At 33.4% G+C, this 16,585-nt stretch overlaps 1 protein-coding gene across 4 annotated transcripts in view; it reads left to right on the top strand.

Moving 5' to 3' along the window:
* The window catches only part of Ppn (proteoglycan-like sulfated glycoprotein papilin), a 105,618-nt gene extending 91,164 nt beyond the window's left edge, over nt 1-14,454 (top strand). For 2 of the 4 annotated variants that reach the window (XM_088049472.1, XM_088049470.1), the window contains 14 exons: nt 746-982; nt 1,038-1,208; nt 1,255-1,464; nt 1,511-1,711; nt 4,665-4,862; nt 4,926-5,114; nt 5,239-5,466; nt 8,773-8,982; nt 9,035-9,168; nt 9,216-9,366; nt 9,471-9,959; nt 13,587-13,742; nt 13,792-13,905; nt 13,953-14,454. In XM_088049472.1, the coding sequence (XP_087905598.1) occupies nt 746-982; nt 1,038-1,208; nt 1,255-1,464; nt 1,511-1,711; nt 4,665-4,862; nt 4,926-5,114; nt 5,239-5,466; nt 8,773-8,982; nt 9,035-9,168; nt 9,216-9,366; nt 9,471-9,959; nt 13,587-13,742; nt 13,792-13,905; nt 13,953-14,152 (2,888 nt within the window). In that variant the 3' untranslated portion in view covers nt 14,153-14,454. The remainder of the gene's footprint in view (nt 1-745; nt 983-1,037; nt 1,209-1,254; nt 1,465-1,510; nt 1,712-4,664; nt 4,863-4,925; nt 5,115-5,238; nt 5,467-8,772; nt 8,983-9,034; nt 9,169-9,215; nt 9,367-9,470; nt 9,960-13,586; nt 13,743-13,791; nt 13,906-13,952) is intronic. The other 2 variants (XM_088049473.1, XM_088049477.1) reach the window with 2 other exon arrangements.
* The last annotated feature ends 2,131 nt before the right edge of the window (nt 14,455-16,585 follow it).

Raw genomic sequence — 16,585 nt, 5'->3', positions numbered from 1 at the left:
TCCCGATAATCTAATTTTTCTTAGAAGAATATGACCAAGAAATATTTTTGGATAAAAAAATACGACTATTACGCACGATTTGAAATAGTCATCAATAACTCGCAATTCGTTTTTAAATTGCATATTTGAAAAGAGATTGAGAATATTTATTGCGGTTCATTTCAAGCCAGATGAGGCCCAACCACTCGAGGGTTATTATGATTATAGAGGTTTTCGGTTAGGTAACTGTACCTACAAAATGACTCATGGAACTTGTAAATCTTTCGACGGTTTACTGCTTCCATTACTTGCGGTTTAAGGTAATAAATCAATCTTTGCTCCCAGAATAAGATCGAACTTTTAATAATGAAATTGAACGGAATCATATCTCCTTTATTTATAAAGCAAAATGAACCGATTTTGTAAGATGTTGTTTTGATACATAGTTCCACGTAATGCTTTTTTCAAAATAATAAAATAACGTCAAATATTGTGTGAAATGGAAAACTGTTAAATTGTGCATCAAATAACTTCAATTTCAAGAAAATTCCGAAGATTTTTAAAAAAAAACTAACAAACAGTCTTTTAGTAATGGAAGTAACAAACCTATACTCGAAAACTGAAGTCGATATCTTTTTTAATAAAGAAGTTATTTACCCGTCAATTTACATAGGATCTCCCATAAGAGAAATGGGTGAAGACTCCTCTTAAGCTTTACTAACTTATTTTGTTGTCACAAGTCAGAGTACTTACACTTTTTATTTAGAGAAAGACTTGTGTCAATTGGCTGCCGACGTTGGTACTTGTGGCAATTACAGCAGCCGCTGGTACTACGATACAAGGGAAAAAGGCTGTCGCCAATTCTATTACGGCGGCTGTGAAGGAAATGGTAACAATTTCCAAACAGAAGACCAGTGTGAACAACGATGCGTCAACAACAAACAACCACCGCCAAGACTTACAGGAGCACCGCTTTCTCCAACAGACGAAACGTTCACTACAGGTAAATATAGAATACCAACAACAATAAAGATGAAATATCAATAAGAGTATTGTAGATTCCTGCTTTTTGCCGAGTGAACCTGGTAACTGTAGGAACCCAGAGTTGCGGTACCACTATGATCGCGCTGATGGCGTTTGCAAACGCTTCAATTACGGTGGTTGTGGTGGCAACAAGAACAATTTCGCCTCTGTAGAAGAGTGTATACAACATTGCGGCAATGCTCAAGGTACTCTCATTTATTATACTTTTATATGGTTAATTCGTCCTTAAAGATTTATGCAGACTGCCTCCTGTCGTTGGTCCATGCGACTCAGAATATGTACAGTTCTACTACGATCCAAACAGTGATTCTTGCCAGACATTCACATATGGAGGTTGCGAAGGTAACTACAATAGATTCCCTGATAAAGCGTCATGTGAGCAACGATGCAGAAGTACTCCACCGACTCGGGAAGTGCCTCTTCAAACGCAGTCACCTCCTGGTAAGTACCATTCATTAAAGAAGAGATTATTAATGATGAAGTTTAGTGGTACCACCTCCAAGTAACGTCGCAATGTGTTACGAGCAAGCGGATCCCGGCAACTGTACCGACAATCTTTCGGTATTCTTCTTCGACTTTACCACTGGTGTATGCGTTCCATTCACATACACGGGCTGCGGTGGCAACGGTAATCGTTTCAACAGTGAAGAACAGTGTGAAAGACAATGCGGCAGCTTTAGAGGACAAGGTATTTCAGTGTTTTGATTCGTATCTAATCTTGATTCGTTGTCTAAGCCACTGTCTGTTATAATGACGTCATCAATGGTCGAAGGTATTTTATCCGAGCAATGGCTTAAAGCGACAGTTACTCCGTTGTACAAATCAGGAGATAAGCTGGATTCAAATAATTGCAGACCTGTAAGTCTTACTTCAGTAAGCTGTGAGGTTATGGAAAAAATAATAGTTAAGAAATTGCTCATGCACATGGAAAAGAACAATTTAATACCAAAAAATCAACATGGATTTTTACCAGGCAGATCAGTTGTGACAAATTTATTGGTTTCTACAAACATTTGGTCCAAAATAATTGATAGTGGTCAACCACTTGACATAATTTACCTAGATTTTAGCATAGCTTTCGACAAGGTGCCGCACAAGTTATTAATACAAAAAATGTATAGCTATGGTGTCGATGGTTACTTGCTAAGATGGATTGAAGCCTTTTTAACAAATCGAAAATTCTGTGTTAAAGTTGGAAAAAGTTTTTCTATTTACAAATCTGTCTTGAGTGGTGTTCCGCAGGGTTCCGTTTTAGGACCGATTTTGTTTATATTTTACACTACAGACTTATTCATTGAGCTTGATAAATGTTATTCGGCTTATGCAGATGACATTAAGTTATTTGCAAATCCATTGGAAATTAAATTGCAAAATAAATTATCTCTTATTGAAAACTGGTGTCAAATTTGGAAAATACCATTAAATTTGTCAAAATGTTGTGGTCTACATTGTGGCAACCGTAACCCAAAAACAAAATATATAATTAACAAAACACCATTGGAAGTCAAAACATGTCAAAAAGACCTAGGTATAATTATCACAGACACATTGAGTTGGAGCAACCATGTTTGGCCGCTGTAGGCAGAGCCAGGAGAATATTGTTTATGGTTAAACATGTCTTTACAAATCCATCAACTCAACTGGTTTCTACGCTATACAAAACATATATTCGTCCACATTGAGGCTGGGTTTTTTCCATCTTTAGTTAAGTTACAGTTTGAATTAACTAAGAGTTAACGGCCATATAGGTGTTTTTCCATTGTCGTAAACTAATAGTTTTGAGTTAACTCTCAATTTAATTTGACTAGCACATGAAGTTCGAGTTAACTTGTAGTTTAAAGTTAATTTACATAATTAAAAATTTACAAATTCTACTACAAATGTCACAATGGATAAATGATATGATATAAATGTAAATAGTGTTGATGAGGATTATTTACCTGTGAGAAAGATATCGCGTCGTGTGTTACAACAACGAGTAAACTATTTTGAAAAATGAGAGGCAAATGATTGTTTCTAAGCAGAAGAAATTGAAGGCACGATCAAATATGATTCAGATAAGTTAAAATTTGAATTTAAAAAAGTGCTTCACGCTTTTAAAATTTATATTTTAGAAATTAAAAAATTTTTAAAATTAAAAATGTGGAAAATAGAAAACTATGTAAAACTTTTCGATTTACTGAAGACACATTTAATTTCAAGACCTTGCAAATCCTACTCCAAAAATTGCGGTGGTTTTAGTGTTATCATGATATTTTTCTTCTGCAACACCACTGATTGGAAAAATACTATTTCTTTAAAATCTAACACATTCTGTTTGACTGGATCATTTCGTTCTGTTGTCTGTTGGTGTTTAATTATGCCTTATTTTAAATTTTGAACTAAGTTTTGCCACGCCTGATGTATTTTTATGTTTTTTCTTTTCTCCAAAGTTATTGGGCATTTTTTCATGTAAAGATAGACATAAACTTGTCTTGTACAAGAACCAAAAGTTGTTCAGAAAGTTTAGATGATTTCTAACACGCAAGTTATACTTTTTACCCTGCGCTAAAGGTTTGGATCCACGATGATCCTAGTCTAATGAGATTATGGTTTCACGATTCAAAAATCGTATCAAAAAGTAGGAAAAACTATAAAATTTGTTCATTTTGCAGTGATTTTTTGTGGGGGACTTCAATGCTACATTTATTTTTGTTGAACATTTGACTGGAAAGGTTAATTTTTTGAGATCAGTCAGCCTGACAAACTGTTTTTGCGATGTTGCCAAGATAATATTTAGACCGCACTAAAATATTAGTGCACTTTTTAGTTTGATGATGGAGAATACACTATTCTTGATACCACACTGATTTTCTCGTACTAAAAATTTAGTCCACTAAACTTTTAGTGCGATTTCGAGAATCGCACCCCTGAGCTAGATGCAAGATTTAATAGAGCTGACCTTATTCAAATGTTTAGAATTACGCACGATTTATATCCTGTCAAATGTAATGAATTTCTAGAATTTGCTTTAGACACTAGATTGCGTGGACATTCATTTAAATTGCAAAAAGAAAAATTTAATTCTTCCTTACGTCAAAATCTTTTCACCAACAGAACCTTTTCTTTATGGAATTGAATTTTTGATAATATAGTTTCAGCGGATACAGTGCATAAATTTAAAAAACAATTTGATCAATCAAACTCGCGTTAAAATTAGACAAATTTGCGATATAGGTTTCCTTCGCAATTAATCTTCCTTATTAATAATAATAATTAATAATACAAGGTGTTTATAAATGTTTCTAGCATCAAGCGTGGCTTTGGAATTCCTGTCGTACACTATTTTGCCGCTCTGTTTTCATAGTGAATATAACTATAAGGAAAATTATTTATAAAGTTACTTACTTCAACGACGTTTTAGTTACGGTTTTGTGCCCAAGTTATCGATTTTCAGGTTTTAAACCACAACTAAAACAGTTTATTTCTCAAAAATTACTTTGCTTTCATGTTTGAGGTTAACTGCAAATGTCAGTTGACAAATCGAAACCCACATTTGTAATGAGCGGCACATTTCTTTGACGTCTCATAGCCACCCTTGATGCTAGAAACATTTATAAATACGTTGTAGTATCTAAATTTTCATTCTTTAATTACCTTAGACGTTTGCAACTTGCCACGGGAGACCGGTCCTTGCAGAGGCTATTTCGTCAAGTACTATTACGACAAAGGCGTGGGTCGCTGCGGCCAGTTTGCTTATGGTGGTTGCGGCGGTAACGGCAACCGTTTCAGTTCCACCGAAGAATGCGAATCGTTATGTGTGACTCACGAAGAGAAGCGAACCAACGTCACCAGCACCTGTGAGTACTACAGTTCTTCTCTTAGTTTTGGGGATGGGTGAATAAATCGCACTTGTTCTTTAGCTGTCTGCGAATTACCCGCGGATTCGGGTTCCTGTCAGGATGGGTACCATAAACGATGGTATTTCGATAATGCACGTGGGGAATGTGTTGCCTTCATATTCAGTGGTTGCGGGGGCAATTTAAATAACTTTAAAACATTCCAGTCTTGTGTTGAATTCTGTAACGATTATTTGACAGTAACTCAGCCTCGTAAGTTTGTTGTTTTGTTACTAACAATAGCACACAAAATGCACACGCTGCCATTGAAACCACGCTAGCTTTTTCATTCACTCTTGTTATTTAGTGGTGATTGTTAGTAATATTTTTGGTGTAGCGGCGGGCCCTCAAGATCATCCTTGCCAAGCACATTTCGATGAGTGTGCCACCTTGAGATGTCCATATGGAATTGAAGCCTACGTTGATGAAAATCTGTGCAACAGATGCCAGTGCCAGAACCCTTGCAGTAAAATAAATTGTGCTCCGGAAACCCAGTGCGCAATTGATCTCAATAGAAACAAGACGACAAGCCAAGATCCCGATTTCATCGCAATTTGCAGAAAAAGTAAAAATTTTACTAATAGGGAGAATGCAAAAAATGTAACCTATATGTTTTTGTACCAAATTTTGTAGAATATTGTTCAAATAACGCAGTGGTGCAAAAATTTTTGAAAAATACATGACGGTTTTGCCAAAATTGGCTAAAGAAATTTAAATATTCAGGCGGGAGCTAAAACACTTTTTCATTGGTTTGACGTCACATCTCAGCTGCACGCTCCGCCTACCAATAGAATTCCGTATGCAGAACATTTGTTTAACACCACCGTTGCAATTTACGGTTGTTTTTGCAAAAGAATTTATACACAATGGAAACGGGATTTCAAAAAGCCGACACACAAAATTTAAGACACGTAGATGTGCGAATGATATGGGATTTTTTATCAAGAAATCCTAACATTGCGGTGAAAGTGTCGCGGTAACTACATCTTTCTTTAACTTGATATGTCAGTTTAGAATCAATGGTTGAATTTTTATTATCCAAGAGAAATACAATTATAATCATTATGTTGATGTTTCTTATTCAACCGGTATACTTTCACACTTTTATTCACATTTTTGCTTTGCATCATTCTCGGTCGGCGGGCGCATTTATCGCATTTACCGCATTTAACGATAATTTCTACGAATACACAGTCAGATTTATTATTTCTTTCTCTCTCATGACACCTTTGTAGAAAAAATTTGGTTTTTACATTTTGATCTATTCTGATTTGATTGAATTTTATTTATTTACGATATAATAACCATCTATTTTTTTCTATATTTGGAAATGATTTGAATGAAAAATGCGCTCTCCGTAATCGCAAGAAAATTTATAATTCAATAATTTGGTAGAAATTAAATAGGTGGTTTACTGTATTTAATTTTTTGATAATCAGACCAAATTAGTAACAATAACTGATCCAAAGCTTTTGTTGTTTTTTTTAATTTTCAATTTCTATACAATCCACTATAAAGTATGTCCCCGGATTGAGTTCACAAGAGAGAAAAAAAAAGTTATTTGACATTTTACCAAAAAATGACAACAGAATAACATTTTTGCTTAATTCAAAACAGATAAATCTGCAATTAAAATTTCAAAATTGTTAGTTTGTACTCTTAAAATCATTTTTTTCATATTTTTATTTATTATTTTCTAATCGTAAGTACAAGTAGTAGGCTGTGAATTGAAAACATCAAATAGTGCTTTAAAGATTAAAGGAAAATTTACTCAATAATAGGTAAGTATTAAAAACTCGGATAATAAATGCAGTTGCATCCGATAAAATTCGAAACAGTAGAATTACGAGTTAGAATTATTGAACTATGTGCTGAAAGAGGTGTGGGTTAATCAAATATTTAAAATTGGTTTAAATTAAGGAATAAATTTTATTTTTTTGGCATTTGTTGCAAAATTAAAAATAAAGAAGTTCTTTGTTAGTTTTTGTTTTTTACGATTTTAGAAACACATTCTGATAAGTTTTAATTTAAGCAAAAACTATTATTCCGTGATTTATGCGTAAAATTAAAAATAATGTTTTTTTTTCCTTTTGCAAATTCAAACTCATACTGTAGACTACTTTATAGAATAAAAGTCGCAACTAAATTGGTAAATTTCTTCGAATAGTTTTTTCGTTAGACCAAAGAATTTTTTTTATTAAAACCCCCAACGCTTCAAGTCTTTGAGAAAATGTACAATTGGCAGTTGTTTCGGATATAACAAAAGTCTTCAGTTTAAGCAAAAAATTCATTGTTTTTAAGTTTGTTTAAAGCACTGTAATAAATAAAGTCAGTGTATGTAGTATGTGGACTAGAGTTAAGTCAATCAAAAAATGTAATACCTGCATGTATCATTAGTAATAACATAATTAATTACAATAAATTTAAAATATTACACTTTAAGAAAAATCAGACATCGAACATCTCGCGGCCTAAAAGCATTTTTTTTCTTCTTATTGTCTTAAGGAACTGTTATAATAGTTATTTGTGTACCAAGGCCAAAAAGTGTTTCTTCTTTGGCCGAGCCTTTTTTTAATGGCCGAGGCCAAAAAGAAGGCGAGGGCAAAATGACACTTTTTGGCCGCGTTACACACAAGATTTTTTAGGCGACATTATTAAATTTACAAGTTAATTAATTTTTACTTATGATTTATTGATTTAATCATTTATAACAACTGAATAATTGGAAATATTTATTAATCCTTTAGAAAAGTTTATATTTTTTTTATTTACATTTGCAGTTTCGGCATGTGTAGCTTCACAATTTGTATGAATTAGATTTGATGTGCTTTTTGATGTTGTTGCAGCAGCACTGCTATCCATGTTCATTTTCAATAATTCAACACGCCTTTGTTGCACTTTGTCGATTGAGCAGTTTGTCGATTTGATTTTACCCAAATAATTATAAAATTGAGGGTAATGTCGGTATCTTGATGTAATATGCAAAACAATGGATAGATGGCGCCACCATAGATCGGCCGAAAATGTTTGCGGCCAGAAAAGACTCACTTTTAGGCCGCTTTTAAGGCCTAAAAATTTCATTTTCAGTTTAAGTCGCCCACGACCTGCTGTATATTTACCACCTGTGCATTCGTGCAGTTCGACTGTTTCTCCGCACATGCTTTGGAAAGCGCCACTGCTCGGGCACTTTTGGGAATATTTTATCATATTGGGTTTATTACCAACATTGTTTTTGACATTTCAAATTTGAAGTTTGAATTTTCAAATTATTACATGTTGTTTGTTGCTTTTTCAAGTTTTCGTTGTGTGCTCTGTTTACGATTGTTACTTTATTACACTTTTGTGTTTTTTGTAGCTTTCAAAAGTCAAAACACTTACTAACCCCAAAATGTAATTTGTCAACAATGTCAAAAGCGCCCGAGCAGTGGCGCCTTCCTCGGCAAAAAAAGGCGTTTTCTCGGAAACATTCTTGATACGAGGAAATGAGATTATGCACAGGCCGTAGATATACAGCAGGTCGTGAAGTCTAATAATAGCACTTTTACATCCTGGCACAAAACACCACTGTTTTGACCCCATTTTCAATTATAAAGACGGCAATCGAATTAGAGTAATACAAACGCACGGCTCCGCTAAGAGCGAAGCTGAGATGTGACATCACAAAGCTAGCCTCGCTGATAGGTATGTTTTCCAATCTCGCTCGAATCGGACTTTTAAAAACGCTTAAAAAATTATAAACATTTTTTTTGCAATTTTTCTACTAGCGACATCACATTATACGACATGAAAACTATCCATTTTCGTCAAAATTCAAAAATTTGCATTCTCCCTCCTATTGGTCTTAAAACAGCGTACATGGTGGTTGTTGTAGTAAACAAGGAAGGACAGTGCCCGAATTTGGAACATCATGAACAGAATAACTGCGAACAAGAATGCAGAAATGATGCAGATTGTCCTCTTTATCTCAAGTGTTGTAACACTGCATGTGGTACTGCCTGTGTAGAACCCATTTCGCACGTTCCAGCTGAACTTGTTACACACAGTTTACCTGCGTACACAGAATCGCCAATTCAAAGTGATTGTAAGTAATCGCATTGACCACTCGTGCGAGTCCAAGTGATTTTTTTTTTTAGATTCTCCTCCTAAAGTTGACGTAGAGACTTACGAACCTGAAGTTAAAGGCCTCATTGGAGACCACGTAACTCTGCGATGTGCAGTTGTCGGAAGTCCCACTCCTAGAATTACGTGGAAAAAAGATGACTTATTGGTAACGAGCCACTTAAGTACAGTCTTTGAACTAATTTTTGTTGTTAGATCGACGGCACGCAAGCAAAATATAGGATAAAATTGGATCAATCTCTTCAAATTATCACTCTTCATAAAACGGACGCTGGAACATATTTGTGCACCGCAGATAACAGCATTGGAGAGCCTGTAACAAACCAGATCAAACTTGACATCCTTGGTAAGATTGGTCGCATGAATTAAGTAACTGTTTGTTGTTAAACTAATCTTTAATGTTGTAATCTTTGTGGTAGAATTTGTTCTAATCTTAACCTAACTAACCAGACAGCGAACCTCGGCCTGCAAGCGTTCTAGAACCTGAAACTCAACCCAACGTTATGGTGTCACTTAACGCTCCAGCAACGCTCAACTGTCTAGCAGTGGGTTTTCCTTTCCCTGCTGTAACTTGGTGGAAAGACGATAGTATGATTCCGTTAAAAACCAGTCAGTTTGAAGTCCGCAAAGACTATTCCCTCCTTATCCATTCTGTGAAGTTGTCAAACCTTGGAATTTATACTTGTCAAGCTTATAATGGTGTTGGTAAAGCGGCCAGTTGGTCTGTAGCCGTTAGAGCTAAAGGGCCGTACCATAGCAATAACCCTAAAGATCAGAAATATCTTAAATATATTGTTAATCCGCCTGAGTTACCTACTACTATGGCTCCTCCACGGATACCCGTTTATAGACCTACTCCTCCACCTTACTTACCACCTGCAAATAACGAAATTAACCCGAATCAGGAACCGCCTGCGTCGCCTTTGGGAACATATATCGGTAAAGTAGCCGGAATAACATTGACAAGAAAGAGATTTTGATGAGTGCAATTTAAGTTTTTATTGCAAACTTGAAAACTCTGCCTTGATAAATTTATCAATAACCCAGTAGTGTATTTATTAGCGATTCACGTTCCGGTAGAAGTAACTAATAGATACTTTTGTGTCGCTACGTTGAATTTCTAAAATAACTAGGAATTAAACATTGGCATCATTGTCTATCAAATAAATTTGTCATTCAAATTTGACAATATAACGAGATGGAATCAACTATTACAAGACTAGTAGTTTCAAAAGGAAGTAAACAGGATCGGAAAGAACAAAGTCAGAAATTTATGGTTAAAATCAATTTCGCAAAGCGCACCAGACAACTGCGAAAATTTAATTAGGCAAGACTGGACAGCACTCATGGGAGCCGCAGCTGTAGACAATATTCCACCAGTCATTGTAACACTAACAGAGTTAGATTCAGAAGGTGAAATCGATGAACTAGTTTTGAATCTGATTCGGAGCTTTGATGGTTGTCTTCTTTTTCGTTTGGAAAATAAATATTTACCTTTAAGGCTAGTACGGAGTAGCGGCCAGTACAATGTAAAACGGAATTTCGTTTTAAGAGCTCAATTTTACATTTGAAGACTGGCTCGAAGTTTTGAAATGTTTAGAATCACGTATTGTATTGCGGTATGTTTAATTTTTTGTTTTATTGCAAAAAAACGTCAAAACTAACTTTTCGTTTTTCTTCGCCTGTTTTCAACCAGTTCGTTTGAAATTTAGCTCAAAACATAGATAATTAAAAAGTGCATTGCGGTATGAAGCCCTTTTTCGGTTATAATAGTTTGTTTTCTCATAAAATTAATTTAAAAAAATCATATCTATGCAAATTGTTATACATCTTGTTGCACGTTGGCTTCGAATCTCCCATGATTTACGATGTGCTAAATTGCCTAGCCAAACGCTAATGACAGCAATGGTCATAAACGACCCATCCGTCCAATTCAATCACTTGAACTTGAAAAGAAGCGAGAATAAATGGTATTTATGGTATAAGTGAATAAAAAAAGAATTTCATCAAACGAAAAAACAGTTAGCACACGAGGTGAAGCCGGGTGTGATAATGTTTTTGAGTGGATAAAATTTCTTTATGTTTATCCATCGCCGACTCCATCTTATACCAAGCCTGTTCAATAGCTTCCGAGATTTGTTCCCGCGAAGTAGGCCATGAGTACGTGAGGCGTGCGTACGCTAGCGCCACTCTCGACAATTTCTTGAAACACAGTTCTGGCATTTTTTGATTTTTAATTATATATTTCTGATTAGTAGCCGTTTCCGCGAAGAGAATGATCTGTTTTCTTTATGGAAGTTCGGAGAAATCGCTTTCCTTGCATTCCAGATGCCGTAATTTTTGATGAATTTACCCGACATACCTAACCTATCATCACTTCAACTTTCAAAGTGACGGAAATGTCACCAAAATGAAAAAATTATCACCAGAATTTGATACGTTTTTTCGTCGTTGGGGTCGCTAGCGTATGTACGGCGATGACCTTGAGGGAACTTTTTGCAAAGGGGAGAAATCAAAATTGAACAGGCTTGGTATAAGATGAAGTCGGCGATGGTTTATCATATAAAATTTTAATCAAGTTAATCTCGCAAACTAATTGCAGACATTTGATTGACGGAAAAACGATCACATGTCACTTTAAAATAATGTTAAGTATTTAATTAAAATTCAAGATTTAAATTAGCTTCTGTAAACCGGCCCTAGCAGGTAGAAATAGTCTAGTCTTATAGCAGTAGTTAGTAGTTATTTTTAATTCTTTTTTAATGGTATAATGAAAAAGTAGAAAACAATTATTAAAACTTGCGAAGAAATCTAAATTTCTAGTAACGAACATTTATCATTAGTGGGCGCATAATAATAAACATTCACACTTTTAAAATTTTAAAAAAATATTAAGCATAATTATGGTTTTGATTGTGACTTTTTAAATGTTGAAATCATAAAAGAAACAAGAATAGTGAGTTGACTCTCAGAAACTCGCGCGAGATTCTCTCTCCAAAACAGGTTGGGTGCCGCACCATTTTCTTCATTTTGATTTTTTTAAAACGTAGTTTTTTGCGTTTATTTCACATATGGTTAAGACAAGATTAATTAAAACTGATCACATCAGTTTGTAGCGCTCCGTTACCTCTTCATGTACAAAAAAAAATATTTTTATAGCTTCATAATTAATAGCGATTTTGGACCGGGACACTAGTGTTGGCGGATCCTGTATAGTTCCACCAAGTTGGTCTGAGCCACCATAAAATCATAAAAATTTGAGTCCTACCGCAACTGGACAGCTTGTGGTATTTTGATATTTATGACGAAACAGCTGCCCTGGCCTGGGATGCTGTTCTTATCGCAGGGTGCAAATTTGGGTAAATAAACCCTCATTATATGCACTTGAAAAACTATTCAAGCTGTCCGGTTGCGGTTTTCCGCAAGTTTTTATGATTTTATGGTAGCTCAGACAAACTTGGTGGAACTATACAAGCATTTTTAATCTCGCGCGAGTTCTCTCAACTTTTCCAAATTAGAGGTCTGTGGGAAATTACAAAAGCCAGAACTCACTAGATTCTCGCGCGAGAAACTCACCGTATTTCTAACAAACATAAACAGTGGAACACGGAAACAAGTCTATTTTCCCCTTTCCAGCAATGTTTTATTTAATGGTATCAAGTATAAAAAAGTAATAAAAAAAACACAAAGAATTACTTCGGTCAAGCTGCGATTAGGCACACAATCTACTCATCATAAAATCTTCAAAAAAGTTTGTTTAATAATAAGCTAATGACCCAGGTTTTTATGTTATGGGAGCTTGGATTAAAAATAAAATTAGGAAAATAGCAACATTGCTGAGCTGTTCCCACAATAATTTAAATTTCCAGTATTTAATTTTTTATTTCATTTTTGGTGTTAGTCAGATCGGCTCATGAACGAATAATGGTTTCAGGCGAACGATGCCACACTGATCGAGATTGTTGATTCAAAAATCTTGTCAACAGTTTTCAGGCACTTTTCACAAGATTTTTGCACCATGTCTTTCTGCAAAATGTCATTTAGGTGACTAATTCATTTGAAAGTGAAATTATTGCACATAAAATTGTTGATTTTGACGTTTAACTTATACTCTTCAGTCTATCATATCTCGAAAAATTGAAGACATGGATATTTTTTTTAACATTTTTCCGGTGCTTTATGGCATTGCCCGATGATACAGTATCACGGTGGTGCGCGACTTTCCGGACACTCTGTAGATACAATCTTCTGTTTAAATACGATTAACTTAATCGCAATCAAATTATTGCATAAACTAGATCAGACTAGTATTTAGTTGAACTGGTTGCATATTTACGAAAACAGATATTTAGGTTGGCTCCGGTGCAGCCTTAATGACAAACCAAAAACTGTCATTTGGATGACATCTGTTTTACAAGACGTTACACTAGAAAAATTATAACCTTAGTTACACAGCTCAAAAATAAAAGTTACTAAATTTAGTTACTTCTACCGTACGTGAATCTTTAATAGTGTGATTGCTAATCCAAACGCAATGCAATTGTTTCTAAATGTAGTTTATTTCAGTGCCAGTGAGAACAAATATCACCACGGATAGTCAGAGGTACCCAACTAATACCGACATTACTTTACCATGCATGGTAGATGGGTACCCAACACCACAAGTTAAATGGTATAAAGATGGCATAGCAATATCACCATCCGAGCAAATCCAGATTTCAGGTGCGCGAAAAGATCTGTTTTTACAAAATCTTGACTGTATTTTTTGCAGAAGACCACATATTAACAATTTTGAGGGCAACAAAGGCAGATTCTGGCGTTTACCAATGTGAGGCCGCCAATGCTTACTCGAAATCTTCAAGTAGTGTTACAATTCTAGTTGATGGTATGTTATTTTATTTTATCAAAATATGAACTGAGGAGATTTTTTAGGAATGTTCATCCATCCCAACTGCAAAGACAACAGATTCTTTGCCAATTGTGATCTCATCGTGAAAGCGAGATTCTGTTCGCACAAATATTACGCCAAGTTCTGCTGTAGATCTTGCACAGAGGCAGGTTTGTTACCAGCGGATGGATCGCATTTATACAGTAACGAGAAGCAGACCGCCCTCAGTAATAATTTAGTATAAATTTTTTAATTTGTATTTTATTGCTAGTCTCATTATTTTGTTAAGAGTTACGAAAAGTATTTTTTTTACTTGACTAACAAAAATTAGGATTTCTGAGAATGTGTATGCTTCTTGAGTATTTTTGTACTTAATGTCTCTCTCCTCCGTAAACAATTGTAGATATATTTTTACAGTGTGTGCAATTTATTAATGTAACTCATGTATGTATATAAAATTTACGTTAATATTTTTATGATTTTTCATGTAAAAATGTGTTCATTACATTGTAAAATTTAAAATTTTTAATATAAATTTTTCGCGTATGTTCCTTTCCTCCATGTAATTTCCAAATTTCCATGTCAGTACATACAAGAATGTCTCATTATATAGTTGTATTTTTTAGAGAAATACACATTATTGAAATTTTTCTTTAATTTTTAACACACTATTTGATATTTTGAATCCACAGCTTGCTATTATTTATGTACAATTTCAAAATTCGATTTATATAAAAATGAAAACATTGAATAAACAGTACAAACTAATAATTTTGAAATTTTAATTGCAGATTTAACTGTTTTGAATTAAGCAACAAATGTTATTCCTTTATTATTTTTTTTGTAAAATTGGGAATAAAGTTGTTTTTCCCTCTTGTGAACTCAATCTTTAGGGTATTAAAGATTTTTGTTTTCAAATAAAAGTCATTACACAGCTCAAGTACAATTCATTCAAAATTAGTGTAAAAAGTACGAATTTTTGTGAGTGTAAAAATTCGCATCAAAGTAGGCGGTCCAAACCAGTTATGATTTGCATAGATTTTCATCATTTTTTTGAATTCTTGTTTTTTCTGATAACTATGTTAATATCTTAAATAAATTTGAAAAACAAGCTCTTTTCTATGTTTTTTTAACTATTTTTTAAATTGACAACAAAAGAATGGTACGTAATACAAACTTTTTAAATGAAAGATTTTGTTTAGATTACAGAACACCAGCTTTCAAAAAAGGCATTCAAAATTAATTTGAAGTTGTCGCGCAGTGTAATTATTATCATTATACCTACTTTAAAAGTTTATTTTACCCAACTGAATTTTTGAAAAGCTGTGGTCCAAGACTTGTACCATTTTATTTTGGCCGCTACTATACATACAGTATGTCCCTGAATTGAATTCACACGAGGAAAAAAAACGTTATTTTTCATTTTACAAAAAAATGACATATAATCTTTTTTTGCTTAATTTAAAACAAATAATTCTTTAATTAAAACTTTAATATTATCAAGATGTGTTCTTAAAATCGAAAAAAAAACAAAATATAACAAAAAACTATTTTATTTTTAATTTTGCAAAAAATGTCAAAGGAATGAATTTTGTTCCTTAACTTAAACCAATTTCCACTATTTGATTGACACATTACCTGTTTTAGCACATAGTTCAATTCTAACTCGTAATTCTTTAAGAATGTTTCGAATTTTCTCAATTATTGTTAAGGATGCAACTTCATTTCTTATCCAATTTTTTAATACTTACACATTATTGGGTAAATTTTCCTTTAATCTTTAACGCACTATTTGATATTGTGAATCCACAGCCTGCTATTATTTAATACGATTACAAAATTTAATAAATAAAAATAATGAAAAAATTAATTTTAAGAGTACAAACTAATAATTTTGAAATTTTAATTGCAGATTTATCTGTTTTGAAATAAGCAAAAAATGTTACTTCTTTGTAATTTTTTTGTAAAATGGAAAAAAAACTTTTTTTCCCACTTTTGAACTCAATCCGGGGACATACTGTATGTATATGTATAATGAAAATTGGTCAAATAACAATCTGAGAAAAATGTAAAGAAATTCTCCAAAGTGAGTATAGAGTATACTAAAAAGAAATAGACCGTTTTTAAAAGTAAACCCAGAAAATGGCGCAACTAAAAACAATTTGAAAGGAATCTTACAAAAAAATAGATCTTTCAAAGAAATTCTAAGGAAAATCTGAAGAGATATAGACAATTTAGAAAATCCAAAGAGAACCAAAAAAGAATCTGAGAAAGATTCAAAGAAAATCTAAGTAAATGGAATTCATATCATAATTTAGAAAAAACGTAAATAAAAACTAAAGGAGATCGAAAAAGAACACAGACAGTCCAGAATTTAACAAGAATAGAAGAAAAACCTAATCTAGAAATCTCAAATAAAAAAACAGTGAGAATCAAAAGCAAATCTTTAAATTTTTTACTTTCTGCATGTAATACAGGGTGATTTTTAAAAAACGGCAGGCATTGTAATAATTTACAATAATTTTATTTATGAACCGATTTAAAAAAATTAAAAAATGAATTAAATGGCTTTTAATTTATTATAAGCTGATGATTTTAAAATTTTTCTAAATGTCTTAGTATGTTTTAAGTTATATTCAACTTTCTTATTTTAAATTGCGACCCATATTTTTTTTCA

Source organism: Gnatocerus cornutus, chromosome 1 (genome assembly GCF_029298725.1).
Source record: "Gnatocerus cornutus isolate USDA-ARS CGAHR chromosome 1, icGnaCorn1.1, whole genome shotgun sequence".
Lineage (NCBI taxonomy): Eukaryota > Metazoa > Arthropoda > Insecta > Coleoptera > Tenebrionidae > Gnatocerus > Gnatocerus cornutus.
Note: the sequence above shows the minus strand (reverse complement) of the source record. Positions and strands in the feature narration are given on the sequence as shown.